The sequence below is a fragment of the Oryctolagus cuniculus genome, chromosome 6 (genome assembly GCF_964237555.1).
Source record: "Oryctolagus cuniculus chromosome 6, mOryCun1.1, whole genome shotgun sequence".
NCBI lineage: Eukaryota > Metazoa > Chordata > Mammalia > Lagomorpha > Leporidae > Oryctolagus > Oryctolagus cuniculus.
In genome coordinates, this window is record NC_091437.1 from 48239622 (window position 1) to 48260531 (window position 20910).

Here is a 20910-nt window from a genome sequence, read left to right on the forward strand (position 1 = left end):
CTCTGTGTGTGTCTCTCCTCTGTTTCTGTTTTTTCAAATAAATATATAAGTCTTCAAAAAAAATAGGTGTCTTTGAATTTTCCTTTTCTATATAATTATGTTTTTCAAAAAAATTGTACTTGGCACTATTCATATTGTCTCCCTCTTTGTTTAATAAGCTTTCCCTTGATCAATTATTATTTCTATTTTATTTAAATTTTTAAAATAAGTAACTATTTATTGTGATTTATTTGTAGGTTGTTTTGTTTAGATTTTCTAATTTATTAACACATAATTATCTTGATTATTTTCTTCTATTTCTATGGTTTTTGTTGCTCTTTTCATTACTTCTTCAATTATGTATTTTGTTCACATTTAAAAATTACTTGTGGGGCTGGCACTGTGGCATAGCCAGTGAAGCCACTGTCTGCAGGATTGGCATCCAATGCAGGTACTGGTTTGAGTCTCAGCTCTTCCACTTCCAAACCAGTTCCCTGCTAGTGCCCTTGGGGAAGCATCAGAGGATGGCCCAAGTACTAGGGCCTCTATACCCATGTAGAAGACCCTGTTGAAGCTCCTGGCTCGATGCTTCAGTCTGGCCCAGCCCCAGTTGTTGGGACCATGTGGAGAGTAAATAGATGGATGGAAGATCTCTCTATCTGTTTCTCCCTCTCAGTCTATAACTCTGCCTTTAAATTAAAATAAATAAATCTTTTTTAAAAAATAAAAAAATTGCTAGAAACATGTTTGAAGCTATAGCTTTCCTACTACTAATGGTTTTAAACACATTCCTGAGAATTATGTAATATTTAAGTTACTTTATGAATGTTCCTCAATTTAATCAAAATTTTATGTCTGACACAAGTTAGGGAGAAAATAATTTATGCAAACAATAAACATTTTTTCTTCATTTTTAATATTTTTCATTTCATTTGAAAGGCAGAGACAGAGAGAGAGAGAGAGAGAGAGAGAGAAAGAAACAGGGGAGTTATTTTCCATTTGCATGTTCACTTCCCACATGTCCTCAATGGCCACAGCAAATCCAGATTCCTGAATGTGGTCTGGGTCTCCCATGTTGGTGGCAGGGACCCAAGTAGTTAAAGCCATCTCATGGTGCCTCTCAGGGTGTTTACCACCAGGAAGCAAAGTAATCAGGACTGGACCCAGCAACTGTGATCTAAGATGCCATTTGTCTCCAGTGGAGGTTTCACCACGGCATCAAATGCCGCCACAAACGTTTCTAAATATACTCCTCAGAAAATGTTTCTATAATTTCCTCTTTTGATTTTTCTCTGATTTTTCTATCACTCTAACTTACTTGCATACTACTTCAAATTGAATTATATGTAGTTTTAATGATTGTATCTTTATTTTATAGTTATTATAAATGATCTCTCAGTCTTCACACTTACCGTGAATTTATCCTTGCATAGTAATAATGATAAATTGTCAGCTTTTTTTGGGATTTGGATTTGGCTCTTGTTTTGGCCTGTGACTTTTCTTAGAATATTTTACAATATCTTTACTATAGAGTACCTCTGACAAAAAGCGTTCTATCGGGGTTAGTTGCTTGATTCAGTCCGATAACTAATTCTTTTGGTGGGTGAGTTGACATATGCTGTAGTCAAAAGAGGTTAGCTGTGTCTTCATTTTGTCATTTTTGATTTCCGCTCTAAAAGTTGCTTTTCAGTTGTCCTTTTCCTTAGTTCTAATGTCAAGCTTTAGCTACATTATATGTATCTTTATTTTCTTCTTGTTGTGTAAGGTTTTCATATGTCATGTGACTAGTTTTTGATTCTTCTACCATAACAGTCCCGTGCTTTTGTATATACTACAAATATATGAGGGGTAAAAATAGAGATTCTTCAACTTTCCTTATGAAAATTTTGATTTACAAAGTCTTGGACCAGGCTAAAGTTAAGAGCCTAGAACTCAATCTAGGTCTGCTGTGTGGGTTTCAAGAATCTAGGTGCTTGAACTGTCAGCTGCTGCCTTCCAGGGTTGGTATAACCAGGAAGCTGTGATTGGAAGTAGAACTGGGACTTGAACCCAGGCACTTAGAAATGGGATGCAGGTATCCCAAACAGTGTCTTAATTGCTGTTACCAAACACTCACCTCAGAATCTAGTTGTTAAACTGGAGTCACAGGTGACTCTAAAATAGATAATCTAAGGTAGACCCCTTGAGGATTGTTGTTGTAGTTGTCTACATTAATGCTAAAGATAATCTTTAATTTCTTGATTCATAAACTCTAGAAATAAAAAAAATACTGACCCCTTATTGTGAAGTAGCAAAAAAAAAAAAAAACTTCTCTTGTCAACAACCTCCATTCATACATTTGATTTACATTATGTTTGTCCAGATTTATTTTTATGTTTTTTCAGCATTAATCTTATTAAAATATTTTAATTACATTTAGTTAAGTACTCTTAACTCCTGAAATCGCTTGGTTACACATGCTATTTTTATTTTATTGGACTTTATTTACTTTATTGGACTTTATTTTTACTTTTATTGGACTTTATTATTCTAAATTTCCTTATTTATTTTTTAAGTTATTATATAGACATAGAGAGATAGATGGGAGCAGAGTGTTCCTGTCTGCTGGTTCACTCTCCACATATCCATATGATTGAGGCTGGGTTTGGGCTAGAACCAGGAAATAAATCCAGGTCTCCGATATGGGTGCAGGAACCTACTTAGCTGAGCCATCACCATTATTTCCCTGGGTGTGCAGTGGCAGGAAGCTGGTAATATTCCTCATTTTGAATATATTTTCCTGCATTATTTTGTTATTGCTTATTTTAAATAAGGAATCATTAATGCTATATTTATGACTGTGCACACTGAGGACAAAATACCTTTCTTTTGCCTTCATATATAACTAATATGTTCCCCCCTCAGAAACTTTAAACATTTTTTATTGTCATAAAATTTAATATTACTATGAACAGTCTGAAACCTAATTTTTTACTCTATTTTTTATAGTTTATTCAGTCTTCCTTACAGGAAGTTTAATAACTTCAGACAAATATAATAATCATTAGTGAGATTACATAATTTTTATCTTGTAACACAGTGTATCTTTTTGGAATCTTTACATATAGCAAATTAATATTAACTTCATTTGCAAATACCGTGTATTTACAAATATATACTGTATAGTATATATTACAAATATATATACTGGATATATATATATATACTCTATAGTATATATTACAAATATATACTGTATAGCACAACAGTTAAGAGCTCAGTCTCTATAGTCATACCTTTTCTCAATAATTTTTAAGTTGTCTAAACTTAAGCAAATAAATTATGCTGCTTAGGTCTTGGTTCATCATCTGGAAAATTATTATTATGACAACAACGTAGGATAAAAATAAGAACTATGTCAACACATAATTTGTGAAGTCTTTAAGCACATAGTAGGTATTTAAGGAGTGTATGTTATTGTCAACATTGTTATAATTAGTTACTAAGATTAGATTCACATTTTCTATGCCCTATATCCCATTCTATACTTCATTAACCTGAAGGTTCCACATGTTTAATTCACAGGATCATCCTTTGTATTTATAATGTTTCCTCTAATCCTCTAAGTGAGTGTCTCTATAACTTTTTTTGCTCTGCATTTGACCTGGGTTTCTAATAGCTTGAACTTGGTATAACTGCCTTGATTATTTGCTGCAAAACATTAGTGGTTTAGATTAATTTCTTAGTTTCTATAGATTGTTTTGCACTTTCTCTTTCTCTCTCATCTCTATAGACAGAGGAACAAAAAAATCCTATTTAATGCCTTTTGAAAAGCAAATATAAAGTAACTCAGGCTTATAAACTAGAATCTATATTATCTGTGAATAATCAAAGACAAATTTTAGAACCATCCAGATTACAAATCCAAAGTAATTCCCATGTTGGTTACAGGATCACATTCCCACTCCCCTAATGAGTCGAGTTGTTAAACGGTACACATAGCTACTGCTACTCACACTTCTCATCTCCTAAACTGTTTTCACACCCTCACAAAGGTACACCTTCCCTTCCACAAAGCTTAGCGAGATGATACCTCCTTTTGGTTTATATCAGCCACCTTCCTCTCTCAACTCAGCCAAGTCATCAATCTCCTCTGGAACTCTTCCAGCAGGACAGACCCTCTTGGTGGGGTCAGTGAGGCCACACTGGTCTCCCAAGTGAAGTCCTCTTTGTCACAATCCCTGCTGGATCTCCTACTGTCTAACACCCTTGTACTCAAGAATGTTATTATTTTTTTTCTCTTTTTTATCATTCTTTGTGTTCTGCCTTTTCATGACATCTATGCCAACAAGATATCTGCTCATTCCCAGGTCTTCCTGTCTTGCACAGCTCTGCGTTGACAACTCACTGCAAACACTGTTTGAAGACAATCTCTTGGTTTTAACTTCTCTCATCTGTCAATATTTACATACTTAATGAAACGGAGTCCCTTCTGCCAGCCAGCAGTCTTAAACCAAAGACTCCTCTGCCCACACCCTCTGTCTCCTAACAGGCCTATTACTATAAGAATATGTTACTGGCAGATGCCTTCTGCCCTGCAAAGCACTGCCAGAACCAGTCAACTGCAAGCCTACATTTTCTCCCTTTTAATCTCCTCTTCCTTATTATTTGTTGTTGATGTTCTGGATTTTTTTTTCACATTTTCTTTCAATTTTTGGTGAGAAAAATAAAGCTGTTATAGAAAATTCTGACTTGTCCTGAAACGTTCCTTTTCTCCTTTCAATGGAAGAATCATTCCCTGCTGCCTGCACACTGAATTCTTGCCTTGCAGTTTGCCATCCTGCCCTGGCAATTTGGTCAGTTTCTTGAACAGCTGCCAGGCCCTTCATTCTGCTTGCAATAATACAGGCCATGCGCATGCAGCACTGCTTCTTGTAGAGATGGGTCTTGACTCCTTTGGTTTCATTTTTTCTGTTGCTCTTTTACTCCCTATGGCTTTCAGAAAATGAGGAGAGAAACTGTACATGGATTTGGGGACCCTTTTGTCTCTCCACTTCTCCAATACTGTTGGTAAGAGAATACAGTTTAATGTTCGTTGTGTGTGTGTGTCTGTGTGTCTCCCTTATTTTAGAGGCACAGTGGTTGTGTGTGTACACACGTGTGAATGATCTGTGTATATGAATGTACTGCCACCCTCTCACATGATGATAGTAGGTATGCAAAGTACAGTAGGACTTCTGCAGAACCACCTGGTAATATATATCACCAATTTTAAGGCACATAACTTGGGATTCAGCAAATCTATCCTAAGAAATGTATTAGGAATCAGTGCTGTGCAAACAAGTCAGTGACGTGATGCTTACTTTAGAGCTGATAATAGTAGAAAACCACTATGAAACAATGTAATCATCTAAATAAATGTCCAAGGAAAAAATGCCAAAGAAATGATGGTGCATGAGTCAACAGAATATCTTACAGCTACTAGAGATGATGTATACTTGGACTTAAAGAATGAAAAAGTAAGTAGGAAAAAAGTTACAAAATAGTAGCATATAGTTGTTAATGTAAAAGTATGTCTCTAAGTATGTGAAGGTTAACAATAATTATATTTTTCTGCAGGGAGTACAGGTGGTGTTCTTGGCTTCTTGTTTGTATTTTTAAGAATGATCATGGATTAGTTTTATAATTGCAATAACAGTAATAAAGCTAAACAGGAGAGAAAAAAAAAAACAGAAAAATACACTCTCCTTGCATGGATCCCTATAATAATAGCAACTATTGAGTGCTCTTTTTCTGCTACTCTTTAAGGCTCTTAACATAATTGTTGCACTAAATTCTCTCAGCAGCTCCATAAGGCAGAAAGTAGTACTTTCAGTTGAGGAACTAAAAGGGTTAAAGGTTAACTATATCCAGTGTCACACACCTTATAAAGACAATGCCTGAATATAAACCTAGGATATTCTCACTCCAAAATACACCCACCTTACTACTGTCTCTTATTGTCACATACTCTGGAATTTTGACATTTTCATAGGTTTCCAGTTTAATAAAAAGCCTATTATTTGAACTTGTGAATACTAATCCCTATTTTATACTATAAATAGAAACTTAAAGAGGAATCAAAGGACAGAATAAAATCATATTCAAAAAACACACCCAATAGAAAATATAAGAACAGAAGATGTTAAAATTAATATTTCAATGTAAATCACTGAACAGTTTCATTAATGTAATATTTCATGAAACAGGAAGAAATCTTGACAAATCAGGGTCCAAATCATGGAATCAGACAGCATTAACTCTTTGAAGCCATCAACTAAAGAGTTTAATGCACCCAAGAGGCACATTTTCTTCATTTGCTCCCTTTCTGAGGATATTTTGACTTCCTATGACTGTCACCAGGCGTTAGACTAATCTACAGTCAGCTTTCATTTTGGTTTGACACATGCAGCAATCTGCAGCAACTTTCACCATAAATCCAAATTCCCAATTCATTCACATTTTCTTCTACATGATTAACATTCTACCCAGAATACTGTCCAATCAAATCAATCTACTTTAATTTCAACAAAAATAGTGAAATTAGAAAAAACCAGCAGAAATGACATAGCCTGAGATAGTCTAAGAGCACAGACAACAGTAAGTGCTGACTAAAAGGGTGATTCAAACATCTCATCTACTAAAATCTAACCGTTGCCATTTATCAAACTCTTACCATATAAAATAAGAAGCTATGAAGTAAAAAAAAATACCAAGATAAAGTAAAGTTTAATAGATTATCCATACCTGTCCCCCATTCTAAACACCTTAACAATGAACATCAAGGAATTTGAAGTCAGAAAAATAAATTCAGGAAGAGCATGACACTTTGAAGATATAATAATGGAAACTAATCTGGCATCAAGTCCTCATAGGAAAGATTCACAAACATTCTATACCATTCACTGCATCATCAAGAAATAAAAAGAAACTGAGTTGGACAAGTAGCATATAAAGTAGAATGGTTACAACTATTATCCTCCTGCTCCAATTTGGAGAGTGAATATGAATGATAATTTGCCAACTAAGATTGCAAACACATGAAGATTCAGAAACAAAGAAGTAGCCAAAAAGAGCTATTCTTCGGAATTCATTCCAGTCAAGAGTTTGACAAGGAACAATTTCAATTATTATCTCTTATCTATCAATATAACAGTGTTGGGTGCCAAGAGAATACTTATTTATAAAGTAAATAATAATAAGGAAACAAGGACTTGATGCAAGTATAACATAGACAGACACAATTAACAGTTAGGATGGAAAACAGAGGCTCCTGAATTCTGAACCAACCAATAGAATAAATGTTTTCTTTCTTATGTACTTAACTAACCAAAATGAAAACAAAACAAAAAGCTACCACCACAACAAAACTCAAAAATGCCAGAGTACATAATGACATACAATCCTTGCAGTACAATCCATCTGATTTCTTTCTCTAGCACAACAATAATTTCTCAATGGAATACTGAGGCATAGGTTCTCCATATTTATATTAAAAAAGAAAAAAAAAACCAGAAAACACCACTAGGGTTTCATGAAAACATTTAACTTATCCTGACATCTCTGAGAATACAATTTCCAGAGTTTATGTGCAAAGACTCCATACGTTATTTCAAAGAGAACAGCTAAACAAATTGGCTCCAACAGAAATACAAATAAATGGATTAAAAACTGGCTATCTAACCGTATATAGAGAGAAATCGTAATTGGTAGTCCGTCTAGTTGGGGAGAGGTTTCCAGTAGGGTACCACAAGGATCGAGATTGGGTCCCATTTTGTTTAATATCTTTATAAAATATCTGGAAGACAAAGTAGAGAATGTGCTAATAAGTTGACTGATGCCACTGTATTAGGAGTGGTAGTTAAAGTAAATTGGACATAGATAAATGCTACTGGTCTTTAGCATCAGAATGGGACTGCTAATTAATTGTTATTTTAAAATCTATTCTTTATAAAAAAATCTAATTCTAGTAGCAGAAATAGATTTAAAAGATCTTAGTGGCTTTGCATGACAGAAATTAGGCATCCTGAGTAGAGATAGCACAGAGTGTTACAACAACCATCAAGCCAGAATACAGAGCACCTTCAAATGGAGATTTCTGGTGAAGCTTTATTTGGGAAACTGGTAGTTATTGGCTTCTCAACACAATAAGGATATTGGAGGTATTTCAAATTTGCAATAACCAAAGTGATGAAAAGTCAGGAATAACTAGATTTTCAAATATGCATGTATTTAGTACTTGGCAGAAAAATAAACAAGGAAACCACATCAAGTTGAAAGGAAATGAGAGTTGAAAACTTGAAGGCATGAGCAAAAACAATGGATGTAATCAATCAAAAGCAATTCCACTAGGAAACACATACACATACACAAACCAAAGAATACAATGGCTAATAGGAAGAGCTTTCCTTCTACTAGAAGAGAGATTACATTTTTTAACTATTCTAAAGGACACGGGGAGAAATATTTAGTACATCTCAGGTTAGAATTGGGGCCACCATTGTGACATAGTGCAAAAGCCACAGGAGAGATACCAGAATCCCATATGGGCGTTGGTTGGAATCCCAGCTACTCCACTTCCAATCCAGCTGCCCGCTAATGGCACGGGAAAAGCAGCAGAGGATGGCCCAAATGTTTGGACCATGTAGGAGACCATGTGCCCACCCATGTGGGAGACTCAGATAAAGCTACTGTCTCCTGGCTTTGGCCTGGCTCAACCCTGGTTGTTGTGGCTGTTTGGGAAGTGAACTAGCTGAAGGAATCTCTCTCTCTCTCTCTCTCTCTCTCTGTGTGTGTGTGTGTGTGTGTGTGTGTCTCCCTCTCTCACTCTGCAACTCTGACCTTCAAAATAAATACAAAGAAATCTTAGTATTTTACAACTTTATTTGTCACATGAAGACAACTGTGAAAATGACACTTGTTTATGGTCTTTCATAGGCATAAAGGTGGGATATCTTTCAAATGAAATCAACTGAGCTGAACACCACATATGGACTAGTATGGAATAAGCTTTACTCTTTCATTTTATATTTTTTTTTCATCTGCTAACACAGTGGGATAGTCACTGGATAAGGACAGGAAAATTCAGAGCACATCTCAGAACGTTTGTTGCCTTTGCACATAACCTTAACTAATGCAATTTAATAACAGGACAGGAATTGCTTTAATAAAGAGCTGCAAATTCTCTTCTTCAAACAAAAATGTAAGAATGAATGCATATGAGAGACTGGGAAACGTGGAAGAAATTGTTGAAGCAACAATAGGCTCCCACCTTGGCAGCTTCTCATTTCCTCCCTCTCTGAACTCAGAACAAACTTAAAAATCATGTTAGATAATCTGACACAATGCTTCCATCTCTAGGAAACAATCAAAGGGAGGTGAAAAATCCTATTCCTCTCCTAGCAACTGATTTCTCCAGAGCAGCCAACAATACTTAGCTGATTATATGTGCTCCATCTTTGAAAAATAGCTTTACAATTACAGCTGGAAAGGGGAACATTCTTCATAGGAAAGAGTGGCATTATTCATGATGCTGCCACATAGGACAGCACTGCTCAATCGAAACCCACTGAGGATTAAAAGCTGGGTGAAAAAGGGAGCCATGGGGGTTTGCCATGTTAGATGAGCACCTTATTGTTTCAATCTAATCAGGATGGTTGTAGGTTTTCTATCCTGAGAAAGGACTGATAAAGTGTGAAGTAATTGGTTTGCTCTAGATTTCAAACTAATATCCACTGAAAAATTATTTCCTTGATTTGTTGTTAAAACTTCTGACACAAAAACATTTTCTCTCTTAGGGACGCAATCCATCCTACAGGCTAGACTATGTAAAACACATAAGCAAGCACTGCTATTTGGGCTGGAGACAACAAATTTTATTTAAAAGGTAATAATATCTACCATTGAGAGTATCTTCATATTTTATTCATAGCTACCATTTCCTTTTTACCATTTTCTAAGAACTATGTTATCCTCTTCATATATTATTACAATAATTTTCATGGGACTTTATGTGAGATTTTAGCCCCATTTTACAGAGGTGGAGACTGAAGGACTACCAAGGCTGATTTAGCCTATTATTTTTCTTTTTTTTTTTTTTATTTGACAGGTAGAGTTATAGACAGAGAGAAAGAGAGAGAGAGAGAGAGAAAGGTATTCCTTTTCCGTTGGTTCACTCCCCAAATGGCCGCCGTGGCTGGTACTGCGCTGATCGGGAGCCAGGAGCCAGGTGCCTCCTCCTGGTCTCCCATGCCGGTGCAGGGGCCAAGCACTTGGACCATCCTCCTCTGCCCTCCTGGGCCACAGCAGAGAGCTGGACTGGAAGAGGAGCAACCAGGACTAGAACCGGCATCCATATGGGATGCCAGCGTTGCAGGCAGAGGATTAACCAAGTAAGCCACGGAGCTGGCCCTGATTTAGACTATTTTCACATAGATGTTTCATAAATGGTAGGGGAAATACTGAGCCTGATTCCAAAATATTTGTTCAGAATCACTATGCTACATCATAACTCCTAATATCTTGATTGTTATATGTACTAATCAAAGAAAATAAAGGGGCTGGCACTGTGGCTCACTTGATTAATCCTCCACCTGCGGTGCCGGCATCCCATATGGGTGCCGGGTTCTAGTCCCGGTTGCTCCTCTTCCAGTCCAGCTCTCTGCTATGGCCCGGGAGTGTAGTGGAGGATGGCCCAAGTCCTTGGGCCCTGCACCCCATGGGAGACCAGGAGGAAGCACCTGGCTCCTGGCTTCAGATCAGCGCAGCGCCGGCCATGGCAGCCATTTGAGGGGGTGAAAGGAAGACCTTTCTCTCTGTCTCTCTCTCTCACTGTCTAACTCTGTCAAATAAATAAAAAAATTTAAAAAAAGAAAAGAATTCTGTCAAAGAGTATTAAAAATAGCAAATAGCACACACTTATTTCTCTGGGCCTTGGTTTCTCACGTTTGGAGCCAGGGAACTGGACTCTACAGGATGGAGAATTCTTTGCTTTTCTGTGCACTGCAGGACTCCTAGCAACATTCTTGGCCTTGACACACTGGACACCAATAACAGCCCCTTGTGTCCAGTTCTGACAACCAAAAATGTTTCTAGGCATTGCCAAAATCCTCTGGGGGGACAAATCTGCCTTTATTTTGAAAATAGCTTCACTGGAACACCTCTTGTTATTTTTTCTGTCTCTCATTTTCTATCACCTGAATTGTGGGTCCACTTGGAGCACCAGAATAGGTTTTCACTGTAGGGTACCTTCCCAGTCAAACTTCCTCTACCTTTCAGTATAGCTGAATTTAGAACTATCTGAAATACTCCAGTTTCAGTTTGTGTAAAACCTCCATAATCTGGGTCTCAAATTTATCATCTAAATGCAAATTGCCATAAAAAAAAAAAAGTAGATGGAAGTGAAAAGAGATCAGATGTTATTAAGTCAGCCTTGCATTAGCCGGCTGAGTTAGACTGATTTTTAAACTGCAGTCTTTGATACAGAATTATTTATTTATTCATTCTCTTTTATTTACTAAAGCTACAATATTAGGAAAATCATAAAATAGGTTTACAAAAGCAGTCTGCAATTTGAAAGGTTGAGAATGTCATACTCATAGGTTGTAGTCTACTGACATATTCCTGTAAGTGAAACCTTGGGCATAAATAAATTGAGAATTTGCTAAATCATAGTTTATTGGGCTTTCAAGGCCTTACTTATAATTTCTATCATTACAAATATATTTTGATAAATAAGTGCCTTTGATTACAGAATAGTCCAAAACCAAGCATCAGACCAAAAAACATGTGGAAAAGATTTGGAGTCAGAAGCTTCTGTAACTAAATCCTAATGGGGGTGATTATTTATGTGTGCTATTGTAAATATCACAGCATCAACAAAATAATCAATTGTTGTTATGGTTAATAATTCCAGTTGGTTGAAAAGTATCACTGCTTTCCTAGACCCATCAGCATGAACTATTTATTTAATCGAACACTACATAAACACTACGTAGGCCAGATATTAAAACAAGACTTTGTCTATTTCAAAGGATCAAAATGTGCACACATAGGAAAATGCATATACAAATATTATCTTTTGGGTAGAAAGTTCTGTAAGAGGAAGCCAGCTGAAATTAAACGTAGGAAGCAAAGAGAGCTGGCTCCACTGGGACATCTGTCAAAAGCCTCAACTTGGTTGCAGATTGGGAAAACCTGGGTGGGGGACATCTGAAAATGATGGCATTCAGGCATAGCCAATGTCAATCAAATCAGCCTGTGGGGAAGAGACTCAGGCTCTCAAACTTTTAGCTTTCTCTAGGTCATTAGACTGAACACCCAACACTGCAAACTACCGACTGAAAAAAAGCAGGGTTTACTGTTGTCTGGAATGTCTTTGACTAAACCTGACTTAAGTAAGAGGGTAGCCTCCTAAAGTCATATGCTTCAATGATAAGTGGTGTATGTGCAAAGCATTAAGTAGTTCCATGTCACTTAAGGAGAAAATGAATTCTCCTTGTATACTTCTCTATCCTTCTGATTACCTGAAGGAGAAAATTTCAGTTTTCTTGCTTGTGGGTCTCTAATACATCTCTTTTATTGCTAATTGCCATTTTACATTAAATAGAAGCAAATCCTGCCCACAATTTTCATCTAGTAAGTTAGAACTTAACCAAATAGTTTTTATATCTTTATTTCTTTATATAAGGTTATCTTCCAGGAAACAATATGTTGATTAGAGTGATATAAAGCTTCCTTTCTTCAATTAGTTTAAAGAAAATAAGCAAATTTAAAGAAATTTATATTAAATTATAGTAGGCATCATACAAATATGTGGAAATGCATCACAAGGGTAGTCTTCAGGTGACTGTGGTCTGGGCAATTCTACTGTTAGTGGAAAGAACATAATTGTGTCTCAACTGCTTCAGGAGAAAATCTGTGTGAATTGGACAAAATTACCCATTCTCTTTCCTGAGGTTTCCTGTCCTTATTTGTCAAACAAGGTCATTAACTCATAACATTCTTCCACAAGTTTAAGAAGCAAGGGGGACATGCCCTCAGAATTTACCTTGTTGACATCCAGGCGCATCTTCTCATTGTTGGCACTAGCAGCCTTCTCAGCTGCTTTCTTTTGCCGTTGTGGTCCCCTCCCAAAGAAGATGTAGTTGACCAAAGCATACTCCAGAAGGGCCATGAAAACGAAGACAAAGCATCCCATCAGGTACATGTCAATGGCCTTCACATAAGGGATTTTAGGGAGGGTCTCCCGGAGATGGGTGTTGATTGTGGTCATTGTAAGTACAGTTGTGATTCCTGAAAAAAAAAATGAGAGAGTTAGAATAATAATGTTCACCTTTCCCTTGTGTTCTCATAATAGCTAGAAAGGGTAACTGAACTCATTCAATCACTCATATATGACATGATGTATATCTGGTCATTTACTGTATATGAGTACTTCAAAGACTTAGAAAAATATAATTAAAAGATCGATTTATTTTTGGTACAAACTTGTTTTTGTAATCCATGTGTACAAAAAAGAAACTATGTATAGTTTTTTCATAATATTTTCTGTGAACCTTTTGAAGACTTCTCATTTGCAGATCTACGACTCATATATATGTATAAATTACAGTGAATATTACAGAATATTTTTATTCATTTTTTATAGTTATATATCTAGTGGGGGTTATAAATTTGAATTAAATACAATGATGGACACGTGCATGAGATGAGAGTTGAGAATACGAGAAGACCCTAGCTCAGCTTTGTGATGTGGCAGGGAAGAGAGCAGGAAATGGGGGATTTTTGAGCTGCTTCCTGAAGTATTAGTTACAGATACTCAGGCAACAAAGGACTGAAGTTAAAATTACAGTAGACCAAAGGGCAATGCTGGTGGGAACAGCTTTTTCTATAAATGTTGGCTTTGAGATAGAGGATAAAACCTTTTTAAAAGGAGTTCAAGAAAATCATTGCCAAGTATATTATAGGACAGAATAGGGAGAATTGTGAAAAGAATGACAAGTAAGGCATTTGTACTAGGGAGCCATATTCTCAGGCCAGCTTCATGCAGTAATGCACATGGGCTCATTTCACTTAGGATGGTCATTCTGGAAGCAGTTTGGAAGATGCAGGAGAAATATGCAAGACTAGAATAAAAAAGTACCATGTGAGTGATCTTAAAATAACAGCAGCAGTACTGAAATTAATGAATCTATTTTACAGATGACACAGGTAAACAGTTGTAACTGAAAAATAGAAGTGGAGGGTAATAGAGAAGTCAGAGTCATAGCTCTCATGTTTCTAGACTGGACGATTAGACAACCTTTTTTGTCTGTTTGTTTGTTTTTTGACAGGCAGAGTTAGACAGTGAGAGAGAGAGAGACAGACAGAAAAGTCTTCCTTCAGTTGGTTCACCCCCAACATGGCCGCTATGACCAGCGCACTACGCCAATCCGAAGCCAGGAGCCAGGTGCTTCCTCCTGGTCTCCCATGCGGGTGCAGGGCCCAAGCACTTGGGCCATCCTCCACTGCCCTCCCGGGCCACAGCAGAGAGCTGGACTGGAAGAGGAGCAACCAGGACAGAATCCGGCACCCAGACCGGGACTAGAACCTGGGGTGCTGGCGCTGCAGGCAGAGGATTAGCCAAGTGAGCCACAGCGCTGGCCCAATTAGGCAACATTTAATGCTCAGATAAATAACACAGAGCGTTATACAACTCTTAACAGAGAATTCCACACTGAGTCAAGCTGTAATCGTTTGTCCAGTTGAGGGTATCTGTCAGTGGGGAGTGGGTTCTCTGACGGCTGTTGTTGGAAGGCAAAAGCATGGAGAATCAATTCAGAGTCCTGAGAACGATCAAGTCCAACTCTGCTGCAAAAAGTGATGTGAAAATTGGCAAAGTTCAGAGGTCAAGACCAAATAGGTGGGAAGTTGTAGAATTACTTGGTCAATGGTGATCTTTTTGATTCAGAAACCTGTGTGCTTAAATGCCATGAAATAACACACCTTGGAAACTAAATTTCATTTTCATGACTTTTGTGAAACATTGTTTTCTGGTTTAATTTTGTCTTTGGAATACCATAATATTTACTTTGTTTTTATGTATCCTAATGAAAGAGGTTTAGAAGGAATTAGAGTCTCAGCATAACAGAAAAGCTTTGCTCTTACTTCACAGGTAAGTATCTTAGAGTTCTCCTGTCTCTTTCATATTGGGCATTTTGACACATTTTCCAATTTTAATTTTTCTCTTCATCTTTTTAACTACATAGTATCCTGTACCATATGTATGTAATAAAACTAGGAATGCTAATTTTACTATTTTTCTAAGTTGTATTTTAAGGTATTTCTGAACCTCATAATCCTTTGCTCACATAAAATACATTTTATTACCTTAAAAGTACGTTTAAATTTTTTAAAAAAATCAATAGATTACTTATTTCTACTGTAATAGATAAAAACAGACAATAGATTTTTAACTTTGGTAAAATCAGATACCATAAATTTTATTAATTCCTCTATTCATCAAATATTTATTGAGTAACTTCCTGTAAAAGACATTACAGATATAAAAACAGATAAATACTTTTTCCCATTAGATATTTCAGTGCTGTGGGGAAAAAGACACTACATTACTAAATAAATATAACTCTCATTAACTGACACAGGGGACCTTTAGGGTATTGTAAACATATATGTCGAGGAACTTGACTTGGCCTGGTGAGTCATTCCTTCTCTCCAGCTTCCATCCTTGAGCCACCACAAGCTAATCTTAGCACATCAGTCTAAGTGATCCCTTTAACACTGAAATCTCTCCTCAGCGATATTCTGTCTCATTCAAAATGAAAGCAAAGTCTTTACCATGACCTAAGAACTTCTTACTGGTGTTCATTTCACTTCCTATCCCAACAATATCTTACTCCTCTGATGAATTCATTCTACACTGACCTTCTTAGCCTTCTGCTATCGTGTCTGGCTTGTTCCTACTTCAGGAGCTATTTCGCAGTAGTCTGGCCCATCATCACCCAGACAGGTTATATGGCTCTTCGGCTTTTTAAGATTTTGTTCCAATACAACCTCTGAGTGAGTTCTACCCTGATTATTCTAAACTGTAATCATTGGTATATCCAAGCTCTCTTGCCTTTTTATTTACTTTGACAGTTTTACCCTGTTATATAATTTGCATGGTTATTAAGTGTATTCCCTATCTTCTTTTGCTAGAGTATAATTTCCAGAGGGGACTTCTATACTTCCAGTGCCCAGCACACATAGTAGGTGTTGAACAAATTTTTGTTGAATGAAGAAATGAATTACTTTTCTAAGAAAGTGCTGATTGAGTTGAAACGTCACAGTGAATTAATTAATAATTCAATATTTAAAAAGGAATAATAGGAACTCAAAATTATAAAGATTGTATAAAAGGTTATAAATTTATTTATTTATAACTAATAAAAATTTTCATGATATACAACTTATTCTCCTTTTCTGGAGTTATAAGTCAAAAAATATTAGGCAAAAGATGAGCAAAGCCCGGGGTGATTTCCCAACATTCTTAATATGTTGCCTTTTGCTCTCTGTTATACTACATGAAAATGCTATTAAGATTTTACAATTCTTTGTGATTATCTATTCCCTATACACCACATGCCCTTGTCTCTTGCTCAGGAAGAATAATGGAAGGGAGCTCCTCTCAGATAAAGAAGCACAGATACAAATTGAATAATTATGCAAGCAATATTACATGAAATATGTTTCAATAAAAACATCAAACTGATGGGAATAATTTCATTACCGCCAGCTATATGGTTAACTAATTTTGACATGGAACAGTTTTAATTTGTGTTTAATTGATTTACTGCTGAATCAGATCACCCAAAGCCTCATGGCTAAGTTCTTGTCATAGATGAGATCCACTCTTGTCATATGTCACACATTCCAGGGTAAGGAAAGCATGCGCACACATGTGTAGGGACACACACACACACTCCAAAGGAAGTTGGAAAATGCCTACCTAGTGCCACTCTTGCAGCTGAAGCATCATAATTAATCCAGAAGGAGACCCAGGAGAGGATAGTAATCAGGATGGAAGGCATGTACGTTTGCAGGATAAAATAGCCAATGTTTCTCTTAAGTTTAAAGCTGAGGGAAAGTCTGGGATAGGAACCTAGGAAGGCAATTTCAGAACATCATTATTACCAATGAATATTTATACAATTCTTTCCTTTAAAGTGTCAAATGCAGTTTGTAAATCTTTCTTGAATTAAATTGAAACTGCTGGTGTCGGACACTTTCGTCTAGAAAACCATTTAAAGCACTGGGTTTCTAATTAGCAGAAGTTAGGCAGTGCAGAATTCATCCTGTACCCACCAGTATTTAGATTAATTCCAGCTCTTCGCCTCTCAGACTCATAGACTGGATAATAATGATTATCTGCAATTGTGATGGCATGACAACTTGGGACAACCCCTTTACTCACTCTCTCAATGGTTTCTCATTGAGTTTTAAGGTTTATCTTATAGAAGAATAAGACTGCATATTGCAACCGGAGTTAAAAAAAAACAAAAAACAAAAAACAAAAAACAAAAAACAAAACCTCTTCACTAGCCACAAAGTGCATCTGAAGTCTGATCAATGACGAGGCTTCAGAGAATACAAGTTTATGTAGATTTTCCCATGTATGCTATGCAGGTGTTCTTTTTCTTGATTATTTCATTGTTGTCATCAGAGTTCTAATGGGATTTCTGATCTACCAAGAAAAATAATCACTGCTTTTGACTGATATTTGTGGGAGATAAAATTGAAAAACTGGTTTCCTAAGTCTTGATCCCTTCACTGTGGTGATCTGAGGAACTGTCCTTTAGACAAGATACATAACAGCAGACATTCTTGGAATACAGGAAGTTGGCACTGATACGTAGTCGGGGTGAGGACTTTCTCATTAAGAAAGATTCCTTGTCTGGTCCTCTTGGGCTAAGCCAAGTGACTCAACATGAAAGTAAGAACGGTTTAGAAACTCATTTCCATAAAGTTTTAGGAATTGAGAGGCCCCCAAATTTAGAAAAGTTTCTGATGTTCTTTCTCTTTTTATCTATAGGCAACTTGGTATTTTTACCAAGTCAGAGAAGTCATGTTTGACATGCTTTGTGGGCCCATGAGATATCTGAATCCTTACTGGAAAATAAATCTGAATCTTCAGGTACAGTATGAAGATACTTCAAAAAGTTGTTTTTGGACAATGAAATTAAAAGAGAAGTTTAATCTGGAGTGAATATTTTTGAAAACGGTGCATAGTTCTTTCATAATATACATTTCATGAACCTTTTGAAGATGGTTTACATTAGCTATTTCTGTGCCTGTGATACTCTCCAGTAAGAAAAACATAAAGAGGGATATTCGTTTGTGCTTGCTATTTCCTTTACTCCTAAATAAGTATAAAGAAAATGATTACTCTCTTGGGCTCTTCTAAAAAAGATAAAAAAATATAAAAATAGAAACGTGCTGCTGAAATAAAGTCTCATCTGCATGCTCGAAGGGTTAAGTGGTGAAGGTATCAGGATGATCTCTACAAGGCGGGCTTTTAGCTCAAAAAGGAGTGAAACTGTGTGAAGAAAGTATTGGCTTCTGAGAAAAAAATGTAAAGTCCTCCTATGCTACTGTCTTTATAGAAGATATCACTGTTGTCTGACTTGAGGAAATGCACCTTGTTTATATCCAGGATTTTTCAAAGAATTATGATCAATTCTGTGTGATGATTTAAGTTTGTGAACAACTCTGACTCAGGGTTTCTTTTTTTCTCTGTTTTTTGTATTCTGTATCTAAAAATCATACCCTTCTTTGGCAAATGAGAGACATACAGGAGACTCTCTCAGCTTTGGGGTGTCTTCTGAGAAACAATGGTACGGGTTCCAAATGAAACTGCAGGTTTCTAGCTGATCTATGTCTTCCAGAGTCATTCTTCTTCCTGGGACGTACGCTGATTTAAGTGAACCCTTATGACAAAACAGAATACAGATTCCACCGTCTTAACCCTTTCCCCTGATACAAACCTGTGGAAAAAACAACTTTCTTGGTGATAAGTTTGTAATCTACGATAGAGAACTGTGGAAGTTCAATCTTTGTTACGCCTGTTACTGCGTTATCATCTCCACGCCAGTAAAACTCAATGTCGTCAGTTGTGTATCCATCTGAAAAAGTAAACACATACACACAGGGACACACAAAACAAACAAACATGACAAATAAGACAGAAAGAATAACTGTTTAGCAGAGAACTTCTACTCACAGTAAGGCACTGCTCAAGGCTGTTATGTGTTAAACAGCATGATAAGCATTTGAAGTCTAATACCACATTTAATCCATGCTATATCTTCCCTACTAGGGAAGAATATAATTAGGCTCACATCAAGAACAGATTCTTAAAAAATGAATAGCATACATTCTCTTGCAACTAGGATGTGGTATAGTTTGGTCTTGAATCTAGGTTTATCTGCTAATGAATCTCATTTTATGACACATCATCACATAACTCTATTGTAATCTGACAAATAAAGAGATCACTTAAATGATCAGCTCAGTGCTGAATGCTCTCAGAATCCTCTCCTGTATAAGATATTTGAATTTGAATTACAATATATTTGAGTTTTAAATCAGAAGACAAGGGGTCATGAAGAAATGAGTGATCACTTTTTCAATATTCATATATACCATCTCTAAATTTGATTTTTTTATTTTTTTTGACAGGCAGAGTTAGACAGTGAGAGAGACAGAGACAGAGAGAAAGGTCTTCCTTCAGTTGGTTCACCCCCCAAATGGCCACTGAGGCTGGCGTGCTGTGCTGATCCGAAGCCCCGAGCCAGGTGCTTCCTCCTGGTCTCCCATGCGGGTGCAGGGCCCAAGCACTTGGGCCATCCTCCACTGCCCTCCCGGGCCACAGCAGAGAGCTGGACTGGAAGAGGAGCAACTGGGACAGAATCAGGCACCCCGACCAGGACTAGAACCTGGGGTGCTGATGCTGCAGATGGAGGATTAGCCTAGTGAGCTGCGGTGCGGGCCTAAATTTGATTTCATAACATATCTAATTTTAAAAATAAAAACACCAAAAACACAAAACAGCATTAACTCCAGGAGTTTTGAGGAGTAGATATAAATGTAAACTATTGTATTTTACATGTACAATGCATTTAGAGGCATGCTTTCATTCATTCAATAATTACTGAGTGCTCATAACTGTATAGTTGACAGGGATAGGACTTTGTATTTAAAAAAAAGTCCTCTATGATAATGATGCTTTCAAGTCATAGGACAATGTTGAATTTTAATACAAAACACACATATTATCCTGACAGGTAAACATACAACTACATTGAATAAATACTTTTAAAACTGTAAACAGTGCTAAACAAGGAATCATTCAATACAAGTTATTGAATAGTACTATTTTACAAATTTGCCCACTCACCAAGAAAACCCACTAAACAAAAAGCATATGTTACATCCATCAACACGAGGTGTGAAGAGATAGCACATTTGTCTCTCCAAAGAAGTTTATCTCGATGGCAATATTCTCACAAGTCCAGGAGGTAGGCATGATGAACGCTGACTCCCCAGTCACCTTCACATCCAACAATTTCAGAAACAATATGACAAATAAAAAAGACCTCATTTCCTTGCCTTTTGACATGTGACTAGTTAGTGTGACAAAGATGACTAGAATGCCTTTCACTTGACTCCTAGTCCATGTGATTTTCAATAAATGCCTCTCTTGCAGAGAGGTAGCTACATCTATAAAACAAAGTGGAAACAAATTATACCCTCAATTTGACGACCCACATCAAGCACACCACCACTCAAGACGCCTTAGCTTTTTTAGAAATCTGAAGTTCTATTTATTCATTTGCTTAACTATCTTCATCTGATGAAGAAACAGTTATTTTCAAT

The 20910-nt window shown here is 36.6% G+C and overlaps 1 protein-coding gene and 1 long non-coding RNA gene across 5 annotated transcripts in view; one reads left to right on the forward strand and one right to left on the reverse strand.

The window, feature by feature from the left end:
- Window positions 1-20910, reverse strand: part of GABRB2 (gamma-aminobutyric acid type A receptor subunit beta2) — a 304185-nt gene that overhangs the window by 29214 nt on the left and 254061 nt on the right. For 3 of the 4 annotated variants that reach the window (XM_051843578.2, XM_070076396.1, XM_051843577.2), the window contains exons 7-10: window positions 19020-19157; window positions 16985-17137; window positions 13046-13290; window positions 7682-7795 (exon numbers count right to left, since the gene is read on the reverse strand). In XM_051843578.2, coding sequence (XP_051699538.1) covers window positions 7682-7795; window positions 13046-13290; window positions 16985-17137; window positions 19020-19157 — 650 coding nt within the window. The remainder of the gene's footprint in view (window positions 1-7681; window positions 7796-13045; window positions 13291-16984; window positions 17138-19019; window positions 19158-20910) is intronic. The other variant, XM_070076397.1, reaches the window with a different exon arrangement.
- Window positions 4838-20910, forward strand: part of LOC138850208 (uncharacterized) — a 40645-nt gene continuing 24572 nt past the window's right edge. The window contains exon 1 of the long non-coding RNA XR_011389886.1: window positions 4838-5028. This is a non-coding gene — a long non-coding RNA (uncharacterized lncRNA). The remainder of the gene's footprint in view (window positions 5029-20910) is intronic.